At 36.0% G+C, this 26,212-nt stretch overlaps 2 protein-coding genes across 6 annotated transcripts in view; both read right to left on the bottom strand.

Moving 5' to 3' along the window:
* Positions 1-16,022: 16,022 nt before the first annotated feature.
* Positions 16,023-17,919, bottom strand: LOC110443109. Of its 2 annotated transcripts, none has more exons than XM_021487107.1 (2): positions 16,925-17,919; positions 16,023-16,616 (listed from the first exon to the last, which is right to left on the bottom strand). In XM_021487107.1, the coding sequence occupies exons 1-2, from the start codon at positions 17,637-17,639 to the stop codon at positions 16,366-16,368; spliced, it is 966 nt and encodes a 321-aa protein (XP_021342782.1). In that variant the 5' UTR covers positions 17,640-17,919; the 3' UTR covers positions 16,023-16,365. The 2 variants fall into 2 exon arrangements, with proteins under 2 accessions (XP_021342782.1, XP_021342781.1); XM_021487106.1 differs by having other exon boundaries at positions 16,895-17,918.
* Positions 17,920-20,247: 2,328 nt separating this feature from the next.
* The window catches only part of LOC110443111 (ras-related protein Rap-1b-like), an 18,941-nt gene continuing 12,976 nt past the window's right edge, over positions 20,248-26,212 (bottom strand). Inside the window, exons 7-8 of one of the 4 annotated variants that reach the window (XM_021487111.1) lie at positions 24,976-25,116; positions 20,248-23,178 (exon numbers count right to left, since the gene is read on the bottom strand). In XM_021487111.1, coding sequence (XP_021342786.1) covers positions 25,018-25,116 — 99 coding nt within the window. In that variant the 3' untranslated portion in view covers positions 20,248-23,178; positions 24,976-25,017. Of the gene's footprint in view, positions 23,179-24,784; positions 24,915-24,975; positions 25,117-26,212 lie in introns of all 4 variants that reach the window. The other 3 variants (XM_021487113.1, XM_021487110.1, XM_021487112.1) reach the window with 3 other exon arrangements.

Here is a 26,212-nt window from a genome sequence, read left to right as displayed (position 1 = left end):
TGCAGTTGATGCAGTAAAGACTCAGTGGTACATACAGTGACTTGACAACGATGCATCTCAATTTTATCAAAACCAATATCAGTAAAACAAAGCAAGTCTCTAGTGTCATGTCTCAACTAGTTTGTGTGTCAAGCTCCTTTTTGTCTAACACTGGAAAACACAAAAACAAATACCAGTTACATTCTAGCGGATCTGTTTCCGCCGTCTGTAGAAGCTGAAAAGGCCCTGAATAACAATAGTTTTGACAACTGTTTGAATGTCTTCTACTTTGCATACTTTGTAACTGAGGACACATCAGACTCTCCCTGTCACAATATCACATTGGCGATCAGATCACTACCAAATACTTCAACAAACGCACTGATGTTCATTTCAAATAACGTTACATTCTCTTTCCTCAGCAGTAACATACCCGCTGTATATTTACATATCCTGCTGATAAAATTTCATGTAATGTTTTACCTTTTACTCAGTAAATGTCTTTAACCTGACGGAGACGTCTTGACTGGCACCATTTGTTGGGCTGGAAACAGTTACACTTCAGGAGAACCTGACTTCGATTCCAATTTTTTCCCTTTCCTTATTCACGATGCCATTGAAGCTGTGCTATTTTGTTCTGCATAGGGCTTGCAATGTCTGACGTGATAAAACACTTGTTCATTGTTTGTTTTTATTAGCATACAGCATTTCTACTAATGTTCCAGAGTACTTCTTTGGCTTCCTGCATTGACTTCTTCAAATATCTAGTGATCACATTTATGTTTGGTGACGCACACTTACATTCGTAGAGTTGACGGGCGACATCATGGTAGTAGCCACATGTGGTGCCTATTATACTTACCCTTCGTGACCACCTGTTTTGTCATTTTTTTGTTGCGGGTTCGTTTTGTTTTGGTGTCGCCTCATTTGTCGATGTTGGTTTATCATATCGACTTATGAGGTTCTCCATTGTATTCGATTTGTAGCGTGATGTAATCCACTTTTAAACAGAACATCATCAAAGCGGGTATACATTTGTGTCGAAGCAGATAACAGTGTGACGTGTAAACGGGAGGTTTTGTTTAACAAGAACGGTCATATCCGGTGGACGTGAAGCATCAACTCAAGCTGTTATGGTTAACTAAACAATACACAGTTTGGGACACATGGCATTTCTTTTTAAACAGGAATTGACATTTTTATGAATAATGAATATCAATTGCAATTTGTTTTCTGCTGTCGGGGAAAAAATGTGTGCCTCTTTTATTACGGGGCAAATTATATGCAAACATCTCCTACCGTCGATATGCTGTTTCATAGATTCAGTATAAAAACAGTCTAGTATTACATCTGAAGTGCATTTAAACTTGATTATGTGATCAACTTATAAACAATGTTTTTAGCTGTTTTGTAAAAAGAAACAACATCGGATATGCGTTTGTTTGTAATGATCCCCCATTGTTTCTTCACCCCAGTCATCAGCCTTTAATACAGCTCTATATTACGTTAGCGTAGTCCCCGATGTGTTTGATAAAAGTCGTGTTCACATGGAGATTACGTAGCGATGTCGATAATATAATTGTGTAAAAAAATGTCTTAACAAAGTCGCGATGATCTAATACAATGGACATATATTAAAGCAAAATAAATTGTTTGTTTACGAACGAAGCAGTAAGGTTAATCTCATCAGGTCTATCTCAACATCACATCTGAATAAATAAAGGGTTTTCTCAGATACATTGAATACAAGGGCAATATAAACAGCATTTCCGTAATTGTGTGCTTTAAAAAGCAAGGGAAATGACCTCATCAATTGAATGCAATACCTTTAAGTAGGCTTAAAGTAGACTTAAATTAAGTCATGACCACAAACATGTTACCCAGACTTTGAGCTTCAGTGTAAAAGTACAAACATTACATAATCGACGGGAACATTGCTTCTATTACTTTATTTTAAAGAAACTTCCTTACGTTTTGAATATTTACCATACCAATACTTAGCGACCATGTAATTAAAGCACTGACTTAGCTCATTTCCGTTCGTGAATAGTATATTTAGACCGACAGGGGTCTAACCACAGAGTGTAGTTAATAGGGATCGGCGTAAGCTCTGCAATACATACGTGAGAAAATGGTATCGGAAGTTATGATTTACGACAGAAAAAGACGAAACTTTATACATTAAACACTTGCATTAATAGTAACAACGCTAATCCCCGTCCTGTAACCCCGTAAGCTGACACAATGCTGACTCCCAGACAAAGGAAAAGGCCCTTAGTTGCGTTAGTGTGACTTACATGGCGAATTTTCCGTTTGACATCACAGAATGTCATCTCTTAACGACAGTTCATCACAGCGTCGTTCAGGTTCATTAGCGTTTCATGACTTCGTCTCATTAAATACCCGGAGTTGCGTTATCAAATAAAGCATGAAAACACTTTTTTAAACCAAGCAGAGAGAGAGGAGGCATAAATAACGTGAGTAATGAAGGGAAGTAATGAGTGTACAATACCACGAATTATAAAGTTACAGTGAGTCTGTCGAAACAATACGAAATCGTGTAATTTACGATTTTTAAAAACTTGATAATCACCTTAAGGGGGTCCTTCTACAGCAACACTGTGTCATGGCGTTAAATGTAAACGATTGAAGTGAAACAGGGAAAAAGTACCAACTACAGCAGGACGAATCGGGACAAGCCAAAACGAACAGACAAAAACGGGAACGAAGAAACACAACAATGAAAGGAAACGTAGACAGGGCAGTGAACAAATTACTTAATGTACTCGGTAGTCCTGAAAAAGCAGTCAAAGAAGCATAGATATATAATTCTACAGTTTATTTCTTCGAATATCATATATGACTAGTGCTGGCGTATTTGGTACATCATTCCGGGGACTTATGAATTAAAGTGCTTGTAGTTGTTTTATCATGTTAATAGCGTGNGGAGGGGGGGGGGATACATTATGACTCTTCCATGTATTTAAATTCATAGAAAAAATTCATCATTATCATTACAAAGAAAAGAGGGAATGTTTGATTTTAAGTTTTAGGAAATTGCACAAAAGTGGCCGTTTAATTCATGTTTTGCCAGGTCAACGTGAAGGTTTGACGCCTTTTGAACAGGCGACTTTTCCGGAAATCCTAAGCAGAATAGAGCCTTCGTCAACACGCTCAGTACTGAAGACAGGAATTAATTAATTCAAAATGTGTGTTTTATTGTCGTAACCAGAGTGTGCTTACTCTTCAGAGTGACATTTTGTCGTGTGATTGGTTTAATGGGTGACAAACTACGGCACCCTGACAGCGATCTGTCGCTGTCCTTATGAGTAGCACAGCACCCATAAGGGGTGTAACCCCTATTGATGGGGGGAGACGGCCGTTACACAAGAATTAAATCCGCAGCATCGTCAATTGTCCATTTCAAGCCGTCTATAAGGATAACTTAAAATAGAGAGTCGTATAATATTGACAAGAAGACGATCGACATTAACTGACATTACAATGTGATATTTGCCTACAGAGAATTATATTTCTGTGTTAAATTTTGGGAGCGTAATTCTGGTTATATGATAACATCTGAACTGGCGTACATGTTGTTTTCCAGGCGGGAAATCAATACTCTTCTCCTCTTTTTTGGCCTTGCTTGGATTTAAGTTTAAGCAATCCTCATTTTAAAAGTTTCTGGTCATTTGACGTGAGAATTTACATTTCTCACACTTCTTTGCAATGTCTGGTTATTTTCAACTGAATTTGAAAAAGTCATTGGAACACAAAGTATAAAACATCTGTTAAAACAGAGCAAGTCGATGCAGAAATCAAGCAGAATAAACATTAACTGCATCATATCGTTATTTCGTACATTTCAGATAATTGTACTGTTGGTGGAGAGAATGAAAACCCTTGTCCAAAGTATTCTAAAACAACTGTAAAAATAGCACAAAAGGTGGTTATAAAACTATTCATAACGCTACAGATAAAGTAATTTATGTAAACTGTACAATTATGTATTCCTACTTACGGCTACGGTCAATATTGTTTACTGTTTGACAATCTTGTGACATGAATTAAAATCAAGAAAAGCGATATAAAGTACGCACATATTTCGTATTTTTATTTTTAGTATGTTGTTGAAGATATCAACAAACAAACCGGTTTTTACTGATCAGGTTATTTGGCCTTGTTAGGGCCAATTAGCGTCAATAAAGGTAAAACGAGTAATGTGTAAAGTTAGTATTGCAAAGGGGGAATGCTGGGTATAAAACGTTTCACAACACTACGAAGTCACAGCTGTTAGCTATGACAGATATCTAAATAAACTTGTCCAATTTCAAGCAAATTCTAACATAAACCATTTGAAAAAAACAGGAAGCCCAAAGACTTACCAATCATATCAAAGATCGATTTATATGCGAGTTAACAACATCACTCAAATGTAAAATTACAGCCAAACGGGAATAGTACGTATACAACCCGTTATACCATTACACATGTCCCGGCTATAAAACATATACAATATAACTCGGCAAACACCATATCAAAACATCTAAAAATCAAAAAGCTATTTGCACGCTGATATTTTTTAACTCATTCTGGAGAATTTGGTTCTACAAAAAATAGTTTGGAAAGTAGGATTTCTGCATTGCATTTGGAACCCATTGGAATGGTTGGAAACGCATTAATGACTGGCACATGCTGTGTACATATATGTGAGTGCATATAGAAATCTAAATACTGGGATAAGGTATAACAGACCTACTTCAAGGAGCACCCAACAACAGTAACGCTTCTAGCTCCTCCCCTCGAACACCTAAATAGGGTAACCCTTCTAACTCCTCCCCTCGAACACCTAAATAGGGTAACCCTTCTAACTCCTCCCATCGAACACCTATATAGGGTAACCCTTCTAGCTCCTCCCCTCGAACACCTAAATAGGGTAACCCTTCTACAGAAACATCTAAATAGGGTTACCTTCTACACAAACTAACCCTTCTAACTCCTCCCATCGATCACCTATAGAGGGTAACCCTTCTACCTCCTCCCATCGAACACCTATATAGGGAAACCCTTCTACCTCCTCCCCCCGAACACCTAAATAGGGTAACCTTTCTAACTCCTCCCCTTGAACACCTAAACAGGGTAACCCTTCTAACTCCTCCCCTCGAACACCTAAATAGGGTAACCATTCTAACTCCTCCCCTCGAACACCTAAATAGGGTAACCCTTCTAGCTCCTCCCCTCGAACACCTAAATAGGGTAACCCTTCTAACTCCTCCACTCGAACACCTAAATAGTGTTACCCTTCTAACTCCTCCACTCGAACACCTTAATAGGGTAACCCTTCTACAGAAATATCTAAATAGGATTACCCTTCTACAGAAACATCTTAATAGTGTTACCCTTCTACAGAAACATCTAAATAGGGTTACCCTTCTACAGAAACATCTAAATAGGATTACCCTTCTACAGAAACAACTTAATAGTGTTACCCTTCTACAGAAACATCTAAATAGGGTTACCCTTCTACAGAAACATCTAAATATGGGTACCCTTCTACAGAAACATCTAAATAGGGTTACCCTTCTACATAAACATCTAAATAGGGTTACCCTTCTACAGAAACATCTAAATATAGTGACCATTCTACATGAACATCTAAATAGGGTTACCCTTCTACAGAAACACGTAAATAGGGTTACCCTTCTACAGAAACACCTAAATATAGTGACCCTTCTACAGAAACATGAAAATAGGGTTACCCTTCTACAGAAACATCTAAATATGGGTACCCTTCTACAGAAACATCTGAATAGGGTTACCCACCTACAGAAACATCTAAATAGGGTTACCCTTCCACAGAAACATCTAAATAGGGTTACCTTCTACAGAAACATCTAAATATGGTTAACTTCTACAAAAACAACTTAATAGTGTTACCCTTCTACAGAAACATCTAAATAGGTTTACCCTTCTACAGAAACATCTAAATATGGGAACCCTTCTACAGAAACATCTGAATAGGGTTACCCACCTACAGAAACATCTAAATAGGGTTACCTTCTACAGAAACATCTAAATATGGTTACCTTCTACAAAAACATCTAAATGGGGTTACCCTTCTACAGAAACATGTTAATAGGGTTACCCTTCTACAGAAACATCTAAATATGGGTACCCTTCTACAGAAACATCTGAATAGGGTTACCCTTCTACAGAAACATCTAAATAGGTTTACCCTTCTACAGAAACATCTAAATAGGTTTACCCTTCTACAGAAACATCTAAATAGGTTTACCCTTCTACAGAAACATCTAAATAGGTTTACCCTTCTACAGAAACATCTAAATATAGTGACCATTCTACATGAACATCTAAATAGGGTTACCGTTCTACAGAAACACGTAAATAGGGTTACCCTTCTACAGAAACACCTAAATATAGTGACCATTCTTCAGAAACACCTAAATATAGTGACCCTTCTACAGAAACATGAAAATAGGGTTACCCTTCTACAGAAACACCTAAATATAGTGGCCATTCTACAGAAACACCTAAATATAGTGACCATTCTACAGAAACTCCTAAATATAGTGACCCTTCTACAGAAACATGAAAATAGGGTTACCCTTCTACAGAAACAACTAAATATAGTGACCATTCTACAGAAACTCCTAAATATAGTGACCCTTCTACAGAAACATGTAAATAGGGTTACCCTTCTACAGAAACATGCAAATAGGGTTACCCTTCTACAGAAACATCTAAATAGGGTTACCCTTCTACAGAAACATCTAAATATGGGTACCCTTCTACAGAAACATCTAAATATGGGTACCCTTCTACAGAAACATCTAAATAGGGGTACCCTTCTACAGAAACATCTAAATAGGGGTACCCTTCTACAGAAACATCTAAATATGGTTACCTTCTACAAAAACATCTAAATAGGGTTACCCACCTACAGAAACATCTAAATAGGGTTACCCTTCCACAGAAACATCTAAATAGGGTTACCTTCTACAGAAACATCTAAATATGGTTACCTTCTACAAAAACAACTTAATAGTGTTACCCTTCTACAGAAACAACTTAATAGGGTTACCCTTCTACACAAACATCTAAATATGGGTACCCTTCTACAGAAACATCTAAATATGGGTACCCTTCTACAGAAACATCTGAATAGGGTTACCCTCCTACAGAAACATCTAAATAGGGTTACCCTTCTCCAGAAACATCTAAATAGGGTTACCGTTCTACAGAAACATCTAAATAGGGTTACCGTTCTACAGAAACATCTAAATAGGGTTACCTTCTACAGAAACATCTAAATATGGTTACCTTCTATAAAAACAACTTAATAGTGTTACCCTTCTACAGAAACAACTTAATAGGGTTACCCTTCTACAGAAACACCTAAATATAGTGGCCATTCTACAGAAACACCTAAATATAGTGCCCCTTCTACAGAAACATGTAAATAGGGTTACTCTTCTACAGAAACATGTAAATAGGGTTACCCTTCTACAGAAGCACCTAAATATAGTGACCAATCTACAGAAACACCTAAATATAGTGACCCTTCTACAGAAACATGTAAATATGATTACACTTCTACATCAACATCTAAATAGGGTTACCCTTCCACAGAAACATCTAAATAGGGTTACCTTCTACAGAAACATCTAAATATGGTTACCTTCTACAAAAACAACTTAATAGTGTTACCCTTCTACAGAAACAACTTAATAGGGTTACCCTTCTACACAAACATCTAAATATGGGTACCCTTCTACAGAAACATCTAAATATGGTTACCTTCTACAAAAACAACTTAATAGTGTTACCCTTCTACAGAAACAACTTAATAGGGTTACCCTTCTACACAAACATCTAAATGGGGTTACCCTTCTACAGAAACATGTAAATAGGGTTATCCTTCTACAGAAACTCCTAAATATAGTGACCATTCTACAGAAACACCTAAATATAATGACCCTTCTACAGAAACATGTAAATAGGGTTATCCTTCTACAGAAACTCCTAAATATAGTGACCATTCTACAGAAACACCTAAATGTAGTGACCCTTCTACAGAAACATGTAAATATGATTACACTTCTACATCAACATCTAAATAGGGTTACCCTTCCACAGAAACATCTAAATAGGGTTACCCTTCCACAGAAACATCTAAATAGGGTTACCTTCTACAGAAACATCTAAATATGGTTACCTTCTACAAAAACAACTTAATAGTGTTACCCTTCTACAGAAACATCTAAATATGATTACCCTTCTACAGAAACATCTGAATAGGGTTACGCTTCTACAGAAACATCTAAATAGGGTTACCGTTCTACAGAAACATCTAAATAGGGTTACCGTTCTACAGAAACATCTAAATAGGGTTACCCTTCTCCAGAAACATCTAAATAGGGTTACCGTTCTACAGAAACATCTAAATAGGGTTACCCTTCCACAGAAACATCTAAATAGGGTTACCCTTCTCCAGAAACATCTAAATAGGGTTACCGTTCTAGAGAAACATCTAAATAGGGTTACCCTTCTACAGAAAAATCTAAATAGGGTTACCTTCTACACAAACATCTAAATGGGGTTACCCTTCTACAGAAACATGTTAATAGGGTTACCCTTCTACAGAAACATGTAAATAGGGGTACCCTTCTACAGAAACACCTAAATATAGTGGCCATTCTACAGAAACACCTAAATATAGTGCCCCTTCTACAGAAACATGTAAATAGGGTTACCCTTCTACACAAACATGTAAATAGGGTTACCCTTCTACACAAACATGTAAATAGGGTTACCCTTCTACACAAACATGTAAATAGGGTTACCCTTCTACAGAAGCACCTAAATATAGTGACCAATCTACAGAAACACCTAAATATAGTGACCCTTCTACAGAAACATGTAAATATGATTACACTTCTACATAAACATCTAAATAGGGTTACCCTTCTACAGAAACATCTAAATAGGGTTACCGTTCTACAGAAACATCTAAATAGGGTTACCCTTCTACAGAAACACCTAAATATAGTGACCCTTCTATAGAAACACCTTAATATAGTGACCCTTCTACAGAAACACCTTAATACTGTAACCCTTCTACAGAAACATCTTAATATAGTTACCCTTCCACAGGAACACCTCAATATAGTTACCCTTCCACAGGAACACCTCAATATAGTTACCCTTCTACATAAATACCTCAATTTGGTTATTTTTCGACAGGAACACTTAAATATGGTTACCCTACCACAGGAACATCTATGTATGGCCAATACCTTTACGCCTTATTATTTTACAATTTTTCAAGTCCATATACCTAGAATGGTTTATGTATAAAAAGAAAAATCATAGATGTCATTTTTCAAAGTTATTGAAGGAATTGCCTCGTCTGTTATAATGAGTAATTCAGTCCCTATAACTTCCTTTTGTGTCAATCATAGACATTGTGTATAGGGATAATCACTGTAAGTACACCTGTTAATTTCAGTGTTTGTCACATGAGGTATATTTAGATACATATGTACATGTTTACCTATAAGATGTCCCTTGGTCCACATCCTCAGTATGTAAGTAGCCAATTAGCTGTTGTCTATTATCATAATACATGTGTATTTAACTGTATTAAAGTAAAGGAATGTCATGTCTGTGTGATAAACACATCACCCACCTGTATTATATAATTAGTTCCGTCTCGAACATCACGTCACTGCAGAGATAAAACTGACCATATTAATACTTCAAAGGTGAGGTCATCTACTGAGGTGTTTACTGGCTTAGTTACCTAATAATCGGTCTAAGTACACTCCTGCAGAGGAATACATAAAACGTCACAAAGTGAACCCTTCGTTTCCTCCTGTTTATCATTGGCTATAATTACAATGAATCGTTATATGTCTACTTATATCAATAACAATGACACGCTTAGGGAGAGCGATGTGAAGAAAATATACCCACAATATACGTGTAACCAAATTAATGTATTCACCAACAGAGTCGACCGTTACATTTTACCATACATCTTCACATAGGCTTAAGTCATTAGTATGTGTGTATCGTCATGTGTGTTGGCTATGCAGCCTGATCAATTTGGAAAACAACAATGAAGATCAGAGTCATAAAACTGAGAGAAAGAGAATCCACGACACGTGCCATTGGTTTATCATTTATATATGATTCTTGTTATTTTAATACAAATCGTTTTCGATAATGGGTAACGAGAGTCAAATAAATGTGATAAGCAATGTTAAGTAGTTGTGGAACCTCTACATACTCATAACAAAACCACTTAAGGCTGTATGGTACCTTACTGTGAGATGCAACTTCTTTTCGAAAGATTTCATTCTAAGACTTTTTATTGAATATTTTTCAGGGATAGTTAACTCAAAAATTGTTCATAAGAATGAAATCATTTATAAACACATGCATTCGTTAAGGTATTGCATACGCAAGGGAGATAACTCTGAAACAAATCACGTCTCCTGTATGACGTCGATTAACATAACCAAGCTTATGATATAAAGCTAATGTTACTTAGCCACCTGTCCTATGTGTGTAGCGTCTGTCCTTGTTTCATTATACTCAACACAGTAGATTCCCTCTATTATGTGATATACCTTAACGATCAGAAAATGTAAGGAATGTGCTAATCTGACCATTTTAAAGTATACATTAAAATTAACAGTATTTACAATTAAAATACACAATAAAATTTTCCGGCGAGCCCTGGTTATGGATTTTATTATATTTGGCATGGCATTCCCTGCCATGATCTTAGTCGATTGTATGTAATCGATAGTGATATCAACAAACAGAGATTGCAGTTAATCAACAATATACACGGCCAATTCGTTTTTATCAAGCTCATCTAAATGACTTCATTTCTTCCAAATTTATTTGATGTGGTATTTCCTGTAATATAATCCGGAACATTTGTCTGATATTACTGGTAATTAAATAATAGGAAACCATTGGAATGTGATAATGTGTGCACTTTAATACATACCTCAGTATATTCCGCAGTATTAAATACCTTACTTATCCTATAGTAAGGGCACCTCGTCAGGTACCGTAGTTACCTTGTACATTCAAGGACAATTTACACCGCAGCGTCAAAACACAAGGACAATTTATACCAAAGCGTCAACACACAAGACAGTGGTGTTATAAAGAGACAAAAATAACATGAATCGTTGAAACATCAATCAAAAGCAAAGAAAATCTTTTTAAGCTTGCATAAAAATTGGAATTTAAGAACGTGTTTTGCAAATATAAGCATTGCCAACACTATATGCAACAAATGGCAAAAAAGTTTCCCGTGAAATCGGGGAGAGCGTATAGCCAATGGTGATTTATTACATAGAGCACGTTATAAACCATGATAGACATTGTCATGCTATAGTTAAACATCAGAGCATGGCGACGACTGCCATTTCTTCATCGTAGAGGAAGTTTAAGGTTAAAGGAACTATGTGCACCGCGCCCTATCTATTATATATGTCATATTACTAAATGCGATATAATAACGAAGATATTTTTATAAGAGAATAAAATATCACTATATGTATCAATGATAACGAGAAGTACTTATCACACGTTATACTATCGACATACTCAGTATCTGTTTACAGGATTACTAACATTGTATTTAGTCCACATGTTTCCAGAAAACTTTTATCTTCAAAAAACAATCTCTGATATGCAGCATAAAGACACCATCCGTATGATGTCACAATCGACTTAATAACAATAGTAAAATAGGCTGACCACAGCTGTTAGTTTACGTTCAAATCTAATAATACATATCAAAATATTATTATTAGTTCTCCAGCGTAATCTACAGGCCATCAGCTGCCATTGATTGATCTCTTTGATAACATGTTTTAACAAAATGATTGGTTGTATATCTGATTGGAAAGCATGCTTGGTAAACAACATCTGTTATTGAATATTCTCTTATCGTGTCATTCGGATCTGCTGACATGCGGTAGTTACCAGTCCTATTACCACGGCTACCAGTTAACGCTAACATTTTATATACAATACACAGTCATTAAACATTGAAATGTAGTTTCATATTTTCTGTATATATCGACAAAAATAAAGTCTTTTCAATCCAATAAAAAAATGACAACCCCCACGAAGGGCTGTAAATCATAGAAACGTTTTATACAGTCACCATTTAACGACCATGCGTAGTTTCAAAAAGTCCAGCAGTAGGAAACAAAAAAATGCATGAGAAATCAACACACCTGGACGCATGAGGTAGTTATCAGCATGTCTTCCGTCAGCGATGCAAGATAAACAAGAAACCTTTTTTTCAATCATGGAAGGTAGTTAAATCTCGTAGTTGGAATTCAGAACATGATGACGAACCTGAAATTGATAGGATGTCGATTGAAACCACTCTTACCACCTTATTCATTTGTAATAGGTAGCATTTATCCATATTAGACTTTGAATCCACTTCATCTCCACAAATAAAAATCTTGTAAATTTTTAGATGATTAACACAAATAATGACATTTTTCACACATCAGAGTTATTTAATTCGAGGACAATAAAGGTGTTACTATCAAATAGGCATTGCACACATATTATAATCAGTTTCACGAATAGCATATTTCACGAATAACATGTCAAGTAAGCAAATAACAAAAACAACCAAACTTTTTCCAGAGTTGGTCAGAAAATATGACTAGTTTATGATCTATAAACGAAGAAGGCACTATCACATAATGTCAACAAAATGCCCTAATAGATGCCCAAGAAGACGATGCGATGCAGTCGACGCATGCGTCACTTTTATATAAAATGCGGAACCAAACCAAAACGTTTTTCTTGTTGACCTGCTAGGACGTTTTATGTAAATATTTCAGGCTCGTGTGACATTCCGCTTGTTAGGACGAACCATCTGCTACTAGCAATACCTGTAGAATATTTGAAACATGATGAAAGGAATCTTATATCTGTTATAATATCACTAGAAATACTAAGTATGGAGACACTTATTTAACAATTTAGTTTGTTATTGCAGAAAACCTAACACATATAAAATTTACTGCAGCATATATCGTTTTTTTTTTCAAATTCAGGACTCATTTTTGGTACAAATGTCAAAAGAATTAAATTCCATATTTGTTTTCTGAAGCGTCTGTAAAACTCTTCAAATAAGAGGAACAATGTGTCAGTCTAGCTATTTTTTCTGTTTATATTGGAGTGTAACACATGATTTCCAACTTTTTCACTCGATCCGACAAAATTGATCCAAGGGGAATAACTCGCATGAACCGCTCTGCATCTATGACCTACTACAGGAAACATTCCAGCCTCCCATGTTGATGGAGTTTTCTCTTTGTTTTGCCGTCTCGCTCCTGTTACTGTCTCCAATTTTTCATTTATGTCCCAGTCCATGTTGTTGACTTTTCTTTTGCCTGACTGCCTTGGTTCCTGTTGTTTTTGTCATTGCTGTCTTTGTCCGTACTGTTATTGTTTTTGTCATTGCTGTCTTTGTCCGTGTTGTTATTGTTTTTGTCATTGCTGTCTTTGTCCGTGTTGTTATTGTTTTTGTCATTGCTGTCTTTGTCCGTGTTGTTATTGTTTTTGTCATTGCTGTCTTTGTCCGTGTTGTTATTGTTTTTGTCATTGCTGTCTTTGTCCGTGTTGTTATTGTTTTTGTCATTGCTGTCTTTGTCCGTGTTGTTATTGTTTTTGTCATTGCTGTCTTTGTCCGTGTTGTTATTGTTTTTGTCATTGCTGTCTTTGTCCGTGTTGTTATTGTTTTTGTCATTGCTGTCTTTGTCCGTGTTGTTATTGTTTTTGTCATTGCTGTCTTTGTCCGTGTTGTTATTGTTTTTGTCATTGCTGTCTTTGTCCGTGTTGTTATTGTTTTTGTCATTGCTGTCTTTGTCCGTGTTGTTATTGTTTTTGTCATTGCTGTCTTTGTCCGTGTTGTTATTGTTTTTGTCATTGCTGTCTTTGTCCGTGTTGTTATTGTTTTTGTCATTGCTGTCAATCGTTACAAAATGAGAGCTCTTGCATCAGTTGGATGACAATAGCACTTTTTGCTTCCATTCTATATTGGAATGAGTGATTACATTACGGAACTTAAGATTCCTCTTAGTATTAGGTAATTACTTTGGGAATTGATAAATAGGCCCGATTTGCAGCTATAGGTAGACAGTTTTCTTTTGCAGCTCACCGAACATTAACATAATCAACAGGACTGGCTAATTAATAGACTGTACGATAAGCGAGAAGACTTCGATTTTCCAATCGTGAATTTTCCTTTTCTTAATAGCAACATTCTTACATTCCTACGCTCCGAACGGAGATAACATGTCGTGATATATAGCTTGTTCCGATTATATTTATGTATTTGATAGATGACGAGTAGTTATAGACAAAACTTACAACTCTGTGTTTCTGAATATGTAGGCTGATGAAGCATGCACAAGATTTGTATGTAAGCAATCAAGATCTCATTAGTAAACAGGCTATTACCTTCTGTGATGTGAAGGCCTGTGTTCGTGCTTATGCTCCTTAGTTCGCCTTGTTGTTTCGTAGTCACTAACACAATCCACTTTGACGACGTGCCATATTATTTGGTTTCGAAAGAGATTTACATGGCGGGTGTAGAAGTTTACCCTCCTGGAACATTTGGTCTACAGATAATGAGTTTGAATTACGGGTTTTTAGACATTTCCTTATTCTCTTGTATTTATAGCAGACCGATCATGATTTGTAGACGCTACCGTACCTTTCAATTTGTGAACCTGAGCACAACTTTAAGTTTATTATGTATTCCCTTCGGAAGGCCTCGTCGATTTACAGGATATTTTGAACAAATTATTTTAATGTTCCTGGGTGTAATTCTATGTTGGGTGCCTTCGGGATAGTATATCAGTGAGGTAGCACTTTAAAGTTGGCATCAGATCGGCGCCATTGCAAGGAGGCAAATACACCGACATACCACCTAAATCAACCGCATACATTACCTACATGGATGCACGTGCTTGAATGACATTAGTTGTTAAGAAGACACTAAATCTTATAAAACCAAACAAGTTTAACTTGAGAGCGAAGATAACACAATGCGTGATGTTTTGATGACAGTAACGACTTTTATACCCGGCTAATAAAGATGAAACGTGGTTGTAATTAATGTGAGAAGATTAAAATTTTACTTTATAATTTGATTATTAAATGAACTTTAGTAACGTTTTTCAAGCATCTTGATAAGTTGTGTCGCGTTTACAAATATGTATGGAGGGGCCGCAATGCATTCTGAGGATATTTATTTTGGTAAATATATTTAATTACTCATGCATATATACATCATTCTGGGTTGGCTTGGGATGAGCTGCCCCAGCTACAACTCGCAATACAAGCTTTTTTTCTCATATTCCTTATTTCTTAAAATAATCCATTTTCATTTCATGTACATTTGATCCGCTTTCCTGTTTAATTAGAATCATTACATAGCAATTATTATAACAATAATTTTAAACACACGCACGCACGCTTGTTGTCTATAATGTTCCTCTTATTGTCTTTGGTGTCGACATTTTTTAAATTTCTGTTATACTTGCTACACTGCAAGTCTTTATTAAACACAACTTTTTTCTTATACCTAGATGGTGCCGCTTTTGTTACGTGGAAACACCATATCTCTGTTAGCCTTAATCCATGGCGTATGATATTTTTACATAAAGAGAATGCATTGTTTAACAATGATCAGGTTCTATTGAGTGATACTTGTAACAATCTGCAATGTCAAGTATACACGTTGCTGCAGTAACATTCGAGTGCTTCCGTGTATTTTCTCGTTATTGTCAGGTAATTATGATATTAATCAACCAAAGCTTGTTAATTAGAGTAAGTCACTGATTTAGATGGTGTGCTCCGTGTCGTCTCTTGTCTTGTATTACGACTACCGTTACAGTGACCAATATGATGGACTGTCGTTGATGAACTTAATCAAGGATAAACCACAGGATTCCACTTATATTGCCAGTTTATTTTCATTGCTTAATTTCAGTAAGTAATAAGGTTATGATAAACAAAACAAAACAAATAAAAATAGACCAATTGAAAGTTTTCTATCACATTATGATATACAGTACAGATTACTGACAAAAAGCGAGACATTTTACTGGGAATTCCTTGTTTTAATACAAGCAGTAGGCTGAGTTTAGACGAAAGTAGATGATGTATAATCAAAAACACAATGATTTAATCTCCAAGAAATGTATTAACTTCCGGATTTTTAATGAACCATTAACAAGTATTCATTAGAGCTGAATTTATGTTTAAAATAATCTACTGGAAAAGACACGTTACTAGATATCAAACATCAAGACAGTACACATCAAAACTATCAGAAATGTCATCATTTATTTCCGGTCGGAGTTGCATCAGGTTTGCCCATTCGTCCGTTGTCAGGGAAACCGGCATGCAGTCCATCAGTGTGGGCTTTCCGTCCGTGTAGGTGATGGTTCCTGGGAAGCCGATAGCTACTACAACTTGTTTAGCGTCGTTTAGAATGTGTGTCCTCACACAAACTGGTCTTGTACCCGACAAGGTCAGCACCATGTCATCTAGGTAGTCAAATCAATATATTAGGTAAGTAGCGGTCAGAAGACACGTGTAAAACTTAACCGGTTCAGGGAATATACGACATATGTACGATGTATAATAAAGTAAATATAACAATACTAATAATGAAAACTAACCATATGTAAGGCTATTCCTGGTCGTCCCTGTGTAATGCTGTAGAATGTATAGGAGGACAAAGCAAACGTTTCAGACCATTTGGGCTTTGTTTCTTATGACAGTCACTACATCTTTCTTTTTTTATATAAAATCATACACGTACCTCTAAGGTTATTTTCTGATGTAGCTGTACCTCTAAGGTTATTTTCTGATGTAGCTGTACCGGTAATGTCTCTCTTTTTCTTTTGCGGTGGCTCGTCCAGGTTTCTTTCTGCGGTTTGAATCGCACTGTCTATGGCATTTCGACCCTTGTAAAGTTCTTCCCATTCCGTGATGGACAAACGAATGCTAGTTGAGGTGGGCAGCCATGACTTGACCGACTCGTTCCAGTAAAACTCGGTTAAAGTAACAAACACACCTTGCCTGTATCTTTTGATTTGTATATACTTCATGGAGTCTTTATGAATACGGAACATATGTTTACCACTTGGTCTTTTCAGACGTGTCGTTTTGGTCTCCAGCCTGGTAGCTGATGAAGAGCTTGAGGAAGAGGCTTTGTCTTTGTTCGTTGTACCACTCTTTAACCCGTGAGCTATTCCTGTACCTTCAGATGAATGTTTTTGAAGTTCCTTCAATGCTGAACCTATTTTGCGTTTGTCTGTTGATTTCAGTTCAACATATCCTTCAAACGACGGACAGTTCGGATCTTCTTGCATTAAGATATGTTTGTATTTGCTGCCCTGCCAGAAACACTTGAAGTGATACCATTGTTGCTCCTCTTGGTTATCTTCGCTAAAACAACCCATCTTTAAGCAGCCTTTGGTCTGTATTGTAGCCCCACAAACAACACATTCGTCACGCTTGGCTCTAGGCCCGTTGTATTCCACACAGAAACTTACGTTACACATTTTTTCGGAAGGCGCGTATCGTTGACCAGCAGTGATGCAATGTACAATACACAGTACAATACACCTACCTTTCGAGGTTTCATATTGCCGTTATCTCCGTCTGTAAACATGTTATAACGCGTTATGTTGATTGATAAACCACAGCACGCTATGCTGAGTAAGTATTTATAATCGTTATCTGTGTCATATTCTGAGGGTAAAGTGTTTATGGTATGGGAAACACATATTTTCCATTACATGACTAATAATATCTTTTAAACATGTCGACTACTTATATTTTTGTATACCAAATTAACTTCTGATTCCATGTCTTTAGAACTTTATGGACATTTAATTTAAGTTTTATCAGTTTTCGTTTGAACAAATGGCCGAGATGTAAACATATTTTGTTTTCATTGTTGAGACGTGAAGTGGAATAATCATCAACGAAATGGCAACAAAAGAATATCAAAGTGCCAACAAAACTATAATTCAAACTCGAAATCGATAAACCTTGGGTCAAATATGAACAAAAGATTTTTTTCAGTGGGGCCCTTGCAAAAAGTACAAGGAAGAAGAATAAGACCAGGTGTTCCGGAAGGGTAAGCGTCAATTGTTACATCGATGACACCCGCCATGTTAATCTAAGTCGAATCCGAGTTAAGTCACGTCCACGACCCTCATGTCTCGCAAAGTATAGAATAATTCTCTGAGATTATGATGACTGCCGTTATTACAACACAAGGTTTCCAACGATGCAGGTGGAAGAAGCCTGTAGACAGGTGTTATGGTGTCCAACAGGATCTCACAGGGAAATATGCTATTTCATTATATGATACAAAGGTCGATATTAAGTTCTTTGGGGTGCCTCGTGGTTTTGTTGCAGCTATACGAGTTCACGATGCTAGGAACTTGGATTTGGCCTTTTTTAAATAAGTTACCGTCGATAAAGCAGAAGATGCTAACCCTTCCAGAACACCTGGGCCCGTATTCATGAAACCGTTCTCATGCTCAAGCATGGAATCTGTGCTCAAACCAACTTTCTGATAACTCACTTAGATCATGTGAAACGATCAAAAAGTCAAATGTAAACATTGAAAACAGTATTTAGCTGCAAGTCTCTTCAAAATGTTTCCAAATCATTGACAAAATAAGATTTATTTATTGAGTTATAACCAGAACAAGAAATTAGGCTTGAGCAAAAAATCCATGCTCCATACAAGTATTCTTGTACTTTTACAAGGGTCTTTTTTGTAACTTAACGATTTCACATTTAGTATTTCTAGCAATAATTTGTTTTGTTCTCTGCATTAACTTGCAAGAATTTTAAGTGTATGCTTCCTTTCTCGTTTGAAGAAATTTAGATTGTCGCCGAACTATTGAAAAATATTTTCTATCTATAATCTGAAACCCCTTAGCAGTTATTGTCCGGTATTAAAGGACATTCTCTTGGATGTGTAGATTCACTGCCTAAATTAACTTTGCGAGTACATGGATTTGTTTAGCCAAAATGTGCAAAGAAATAAAATCTGTTTGAAATGGAAGCGAGTTTCCTTCGTCCAAGTTTCGCTTTTAAAAATCATTTACATATTGAAATGTCGTAGATTACCAAGTTTTAATTATTTTTGCAAGTCTGGTTTGTTTAAGAGGCATTATTTTTGGTACAGGTATAGGATCTTCTGGACTTGTAGTTAGTCTAACAGTGCTGGATGTCAGATTTACATATAGGGTTCTTCCTTAGTACATTTAACTTTTCTTCTCTAACCATTACAATACCTCCTACTAAAGTTAATTATTTTGAGGTTACTTTTCCAAGCAAGGCGATTAGGTATATAGCTATGAACTATTTCATACTTTGTGAAAAACATGACAAAGGCCAAGATGAAATCGTGAGAATGATAATGATTGAGTTCCTGGTTGACAATATTTTTGTTGAGCTTCGTGGCAAAATTTTCCAGTAGGCAATAAGCATTTCTATAGGAACAAAATGCGCCCCTCTTCGCCCGAACTATGCAAATAGGCAGTTAGTCCATGACGACCTTTTTTACAATCGTGATTATACCAATAAAAGAGATGAACCATACAATAGTAAACAATTGTAAATTTCTAACGACAGCCGAACATCCAATTTCCAGAGGTGCCAAACTTTCATAGGAAGGGAGATCATCCCCCTAGACTGTCTGAAATCTGTAGATATAGACAAATGCATCAATTAAAAAAATAAATGGAATTACCTCTGGGTAAATGTGAAATGCAATCCGACATATAAACAAAGATAAATCCAAACCGCTACAGGAAGTTCGATATCTGAAAGGTTTAGAATTATGGTTGTGTATCATACAAATGTCCAAGTACAGACATTGATGAGGTCAAGTCCTTGGTCTGATCAACTAATCCCCACAAAAATATTCTGTGGGGGTTCCTTATTGAATAATTAATAAAATTGATTTAACTAAACTAATAAATTGAACTTTTGAAAGTTAGTTGAAGTGGACATGAGATCGCCTTGTTTCTGAGTTATTGTATTGGTTACACATGGTATTAATGAATACAACAAAATACAAGTTTCCAATTTGTCCACTTCGTTCAGCCATCAGTATTCAAGGACAAAAACAAGCATATAACCACCTCGTTGTGTACATATTTATTATTAATTAAAAATTTAAAATTGGTACAGTTTGAACAGTTGTGTATGTTGAAGCTTTCAGCTAATGAATCAAGTTCACGATATTGCGAGCACCCAGAGTTGAATACAAGGACCAGAGCACTCAGTTGTGACCCAGCCACCCAGCAGAAAATCAAAGCTATGTGGGTGTTTCAAATCATAATTATAACATCTAAGGGTTGACATAAACCAATAAAAAATGAATAGTTGAAATGAAAATGTTACAAACTCATTAACCTTTTATTATTTCTCATGATTTTCAAATTTTCAAGTCTTTTTTTTTGCCTTACATTTCAAATTTATTGCCAAAACAACAGTCATTCATTTTATCATTCAACATTATATAGACAAACCTTATAAATTAGTTAAGTTCTTTGATATACAGTTTTTTTTATTTTTACAAAATGTAAAACACAAAACAGATCCTACACATAATATTTTGAACTGATAATTAAATCAAAATAGTTAAGTTAGTTTACAACGTTCAAAATCTGAAGAACATATATTGAATAGGAACAGAAAATGCACAAACAATGTTCGAAACAACAGTGGTAATTTGCAATGCGCATTTTTCTGCAAAATGAAACTGCCACAAGGGTTAAGTGATACATACAAAGAGAAGAAAGGGCCAGATTAAAGCCTAATATCACAAAAGTAACTACATGTAAGAGATACATATGTTAAAGGATTAAATAAATCTATGAAATGTATTTACAAATGCCAAGAAATCTCTGTTAAAAATATACATTATTTTCAATTAAAAGGATAATCCCGAAGATCAGGTAATAATTAAGTGAATTAATTGCCAATACCTTGAATTCAAAGGCAAGAATTAGCATATTGATCTTTGTATTGTACAGATTTTTTCTCTGGGACTGCATGTACAATGAAACGGCAGCAATTTTATACCTAATTTGTACAGCTTGCTGACGAAAACATTAATTTGATCATACCATTGACCTGATTCAGGAGTTTTATGTGAAAAAGTGAAAATCTGTCAGTACAGAAATGATAATTACATACCATAGGGAAACAGTGACACTAAAGTGACAGTAACGGACTACACCCAACCAGAGGCTATCACAATCTACCTTACTGCTCTACAAACAATTCTGGGTCCTACAACTATCGTTGTTCATTGTAATGTAACGTGCTCTAACAGCAGTGCATTCTGGCAGTGAAAACGTTCATATCCCTGTTACAGACACAGGAAAGGAGGTTTCAAATTTCACACATTAAAACAATACGAAAAAAGAAAATAGAAAAACTTTGTGGAATTCAAAGGGAAAAGGTGTCATAAGCAAATTTTGCACAAAGGTAAAGCCAGGCTGAAATATAAGTCGTCTTCTCAACTACTCCTTCCATTACGAGGTTTATCCTTTTGATTTACTGTCTCTCATTCCGGCATAGTCTAAATATTTGAAATCTGACAGGAGATCAAACATGAATAATAACTGCCCATGACTTACAAGAAGACCCTACTGCCTACTGCATAGATCACAAGATACAATGGAGGAGGATGGTACTGAATGTAACACTTGTATATCTCAATATCAACCAGCAGGAAAACTTGACTCCACTCAAATTGGTCTTACACACAATCATCAATTTTATTGGAATGATATCATTATCCTAAAAGAATTTCTATCTTGCTTTTTAGTTTGTTTTGCAGTTCTCAAACAGCACATTTACCACAATAATGTATTTTTTACTGAATTGTGACATTATGAAATGGAGCATCAAGCACATTGTGTGGCACGCAGTCGATTGTACGGTGCCATTCTGTATAGACACACATGTATGGCATATGTGTCTGTAATTCAACCTTCTACTCATTCAAGGATTGTTATATCCATATAAGTAAATCTAAATAATGTTTCTCCTTAATTGGAATTAAAATGGTGATTATTAGACAGAGAAATGATAGCATGTTCCTTGTAGGGGAACCAGTGTTGAAACACTGTAACTATATCTTGAGTTTAGTACATGTTTAAGATTATTGAGACTTCCTCTATAATGTACACTAAAGTAATACTGGTCTAAAAACATTTCACTAGATCCAGTTTTACATACATACTAAACCGTATACAAATAAGGTACTGGCTCTCGTTATCAATTGCATCTGCTTAATTCTGATGTAGCTTACACTCATCCTCCCAGCTCAATCTCTACAGCCCAAGTAATACACGGCCATTCCAGGTTACAAGAGATTAATCTATCATAGCAAAGAACAGGGAGTATCTCATTGCATATGAATATTTAGATACAAGCCGATAATACATACACATTGCTGTACAAACCTAGTGACCAACACATATGTAGTTTCGGTTCACTTTCTGATTTGCATAAATGTTTCCTTGTGCTATGCATACTGTGTATAATGACTGTAACAATCAGCTAAATGTTTACCATGCCTATAAAAATATATTAAGCAAAAATTACAGATCCATGTAACATTCTGTGCACCAAGTCAGCTCTCAATCCACTGCAACCAAGTCACATTCCTAATACACACATCGTCAGCGTCTAGAGTCCTCAAACACGTAATCTTCACCAATGTACCGGCTTTATCAAACACTCTTTGGAACTGCAAGTTTTCAAGCAAGCCAGATACCCTTAATACAAATTTAAAAGTTTATCTTTATATATATGACGGTACAAGTGACACTGTCTCCAAACGCCGACGTTGGTACACACGTTTCAGGACATGTATCCGTATAAGATGTATCTTAATAGTCAAGTATGGCCCCGTAAATTTACACAGCTAGGTGACATTCAAAGTTGTACCTGGAAGCAAGAAGTATTTCTTGTCACAATATTTGAGTCCATGAATTTTAGATATACTCTCGGCACCGTGGCGAGTGGTCAACATCTCATATGGATATTTTTCTATACCTGTAAATATAGAATAGCATTTTACTTCACAAGACAAAACTCAACAGTTTGCAAACAAACTACCAAAGGGAGGTTACTTTTTTGGGGAAATTACAGATGTGAACTTGACCATAACTATGGTGACACCTGAAATGAGATGGAATAATTTCATCTATCGGTGTAGAAAAGGATTTCTACAATATTTAATAGATATATATAGGTTCCCCAATGAGTGATGGTTGGTTATCATGTTTATCTTACTCAAGTCAAACTGTATAGGGACAGGAAGTTTAACAAATGTCTTAAATTACAATTTAAAATCAATTATGGAGCAAGAATAACATGATAATTAGCCATCACAAGTCTGGGTACCTTTTTTCTACCATAGCATTCAGATGTTAGATATAGACAAGAGGCCCAGAGGGCCTGTATTGCTCACCTGAATATGTTTAAAATAATTGGTATGAAGTAGGTGCTGTAAGTATATATGAAATTTCAGAAAGATCCATCCAGTACTTGAGATATAGCGAGAACAAACTTCAAACAGAGCCCCACCCCTATATGCAACCTACGGTGGTCATACCCACCAATTATACAAAATTGAGTCCCCTTGACCCAAGGATGCTCCAGACTAAATAAGGATAAAATCCCATAATCCCGATGGGCGAAGAAGGATTTATAAGGTTTTTCCTCTATTTCTCCTATTGGGCCCCGCCCTTCTGCCCCTTGGGAGACCACACCCACTGCATGTTTATACAAAATTTAGTCCCCTTGGCCCATTAATGCTCCAGACTAAATTATATTTAGGATAAAATCCCTTAATCTCTATGGTAGAAGAAGGATTATAAAGGTTTTACCTATAATTCCCCTATTGGGCCCCGCCCCCCGGGCCCCCAGGGGGGCCACACCCACCGTTTATACAAAATTGGTTCTCCTTTACCCAAGTATGCTCCACACCAAATATGGACCAAATCCTTTCATTCCTACAGACGAAGAATTTTAAAGAATAATTTGCTATGTTTTCTCTATTGGGCCCGCCCCTCAGGCCCCTGGGGGGCAGACCCACGGTTTCTACAAAATTGGTTCCCCTTCACCCAAGGTTGCTTCAGACCAAATATGGAACAAATCCTTTCATTCCTACAGAAGAACAAGGATTTTAAAGAATTTGTTATATTTCCCCTATTGGGCCACACCCCTCAGCTCCCAGGGGGGCCAGACCCACCATTTATACAAAATGTGTTCCCCTTCCCCCAAGGATGCTTTTGACCAAATTTGGTCAAACTCTGCTCAGTCATTCATGACTAGTAGTGTTTTAAAGGAAAAGTTGACGGACGGACGCTGCGGTATGGCATAAGCTCAAAATGGTCCTTAGGTAAAAAAACATGTGTTTCTCATGGGAATACATTATTCCTGTTCACCAAGACGTCATAAAGTATTGCTACTTTGTCATAATTAGAAAATTGTTCAATGAAAAAACGTCCAGGGTGTTATCCTAGTAGGTAACCGAAAATGTTCACCAACTCCTGGCAGGTTTATTAAATGAGTCGAGTGAGGAAACCTATAGAGGTTGTGGAAGAAAAAATCTGCCTTGTATGTGGATGTTTGCCTGTTTTACCTGTATACTCACACAAGTCTACATACATATTGTCGACCCACTCCTACAGTAGTACACAGCAACCCTTCTTGCCACCTCCAGATGGACCACTAACATTTCCTGGGTTCTTTTTGTTTATTGTCCTTACTAAACTATAAAACACCTGAAAATGAAAAGCAATTGGGATGAAGGATCCACCCTAATCTTCAAAATGTCATACTTACACCATGTAATATGCATGCGATTAAATGATGATTGGCGCTCTTCTACAGTAGAACGCAGCCCCCTTTTTTCTTTCCGGTTTTATTTTTGCCTTTTATTTCTGGATTCTTTTTGTTTATCGTCCTGACTAAATTATAAAATATCTGAAAATAAAAAGAGAAATGGACTTTTGAACTTTACGGAACGTTTAAACTGACATTGCCAGGATTCTCCCCAGAACACTACGCTTTTTGACACTTTTACCTGGATTTTTAATTCGTTTTTTTCAGGACCTGAAATTGTGTTTTACAATTCTATGTGTACAGTCAACTGAATATTACCAGTCAGGGATTAAGGGACGTCTCATCAGTTGTATCAAATATGTTACATCCATCAATATACACATGTGTTAATAAGCAGTGAATATTTATTGAGGATCGTGATTCTGTTTGTTAAGGTGTAACTTGCAGTGGTGTAATTATGAATTGTGAACAAATTGGTCTTATTGTGTTCTATTTTTATGCACATCTCTGATACAAGATAACAACAAATAGTAAAAAAAATGTAAGGTTTTGTTTTTATATAAACTATAAAATCAGAAGCTCAAAACCTGAATAAATTAAGTATTGATAAGTCGAAAAAGACGAAAATTCCAACTTCATTACATATTTCTATATTTATTTTACATCTCTATCTTAAATGAGCAAAAACGTAGCCAAATTAGCTAAAAACTGAAGCAAATAAGGCTGTAACATTACAACAAAGGCCTTGCAAAAACTAGATTCCCCATAATTATTAAGTTATCTTGTCATGGATGTCCTCAGTTGTGCTAATAGGAGACACAACATTGGACAAATACAAATAAAATATATCAAGTTCTGCTTTGAATTAACAAGTGTACAAACAAATTGATACAAGTAAAGCAACACAAAAAAGACAAAAACAGTTAAGACAAATGTAGAATGGGATACAGTTGTACAAGAGTATGGTATCTTGATAATAATTATATACAAGATGTTAATAACACTGATACTTCCAAGTCCCAGTCATGCGATTCTATCAGACTCGTACAGCTAGGTATCATGCAATAACATTGGTAAGATTGGTGTTAATCACACTTTGTTGTGTACATGTACAAGTGATGGTTTACAAGGGTACTTCTACACTGGCTAAGTAGTCTAGATGACATTTTGTTGTGTACATGTACAAGTGATGGTTTACAAGGGTACTTCTACACTGGCTAAGTAGTCTAGATGACAT

This window comes from Mizuhopecten yessoensis, unplaced genomic scaffold, assembly GCF_002113885.1.
Source record: "Mizuhopecten yessoensis strain PY_sf001 unplaced genomic scaffold, ASM211388v2 scaffold716325, whole genome shotgun sequence".
NCBI lineage: Eukaryota > Metazoa > Mollusca > Bivalvia > Pectinida > Pectinidae > Mizuhopecten > Mizuhopecten yessoensis.
Note: the sequence above shows the minus strand (reverse complement) of the source record. Positions and strands in the feature narration are given on the sequence as shown.

Coding starts and splice junctions, on each gene's coding strand:
- LOC110443109 (XM_021487106.1), bottom strand. CDS start 17,639: ATGTGTAACGTAAGTTTCTGTGTGGAATACAACGGGCCTAGAGCCAAG. Junction 16,617..16,894: donor ATCAGAAAATAACCTTAGAG/GTACGTGTATGA, acceptor TTGACTACCTAG/ATGACATGGTGCTGACCTTG.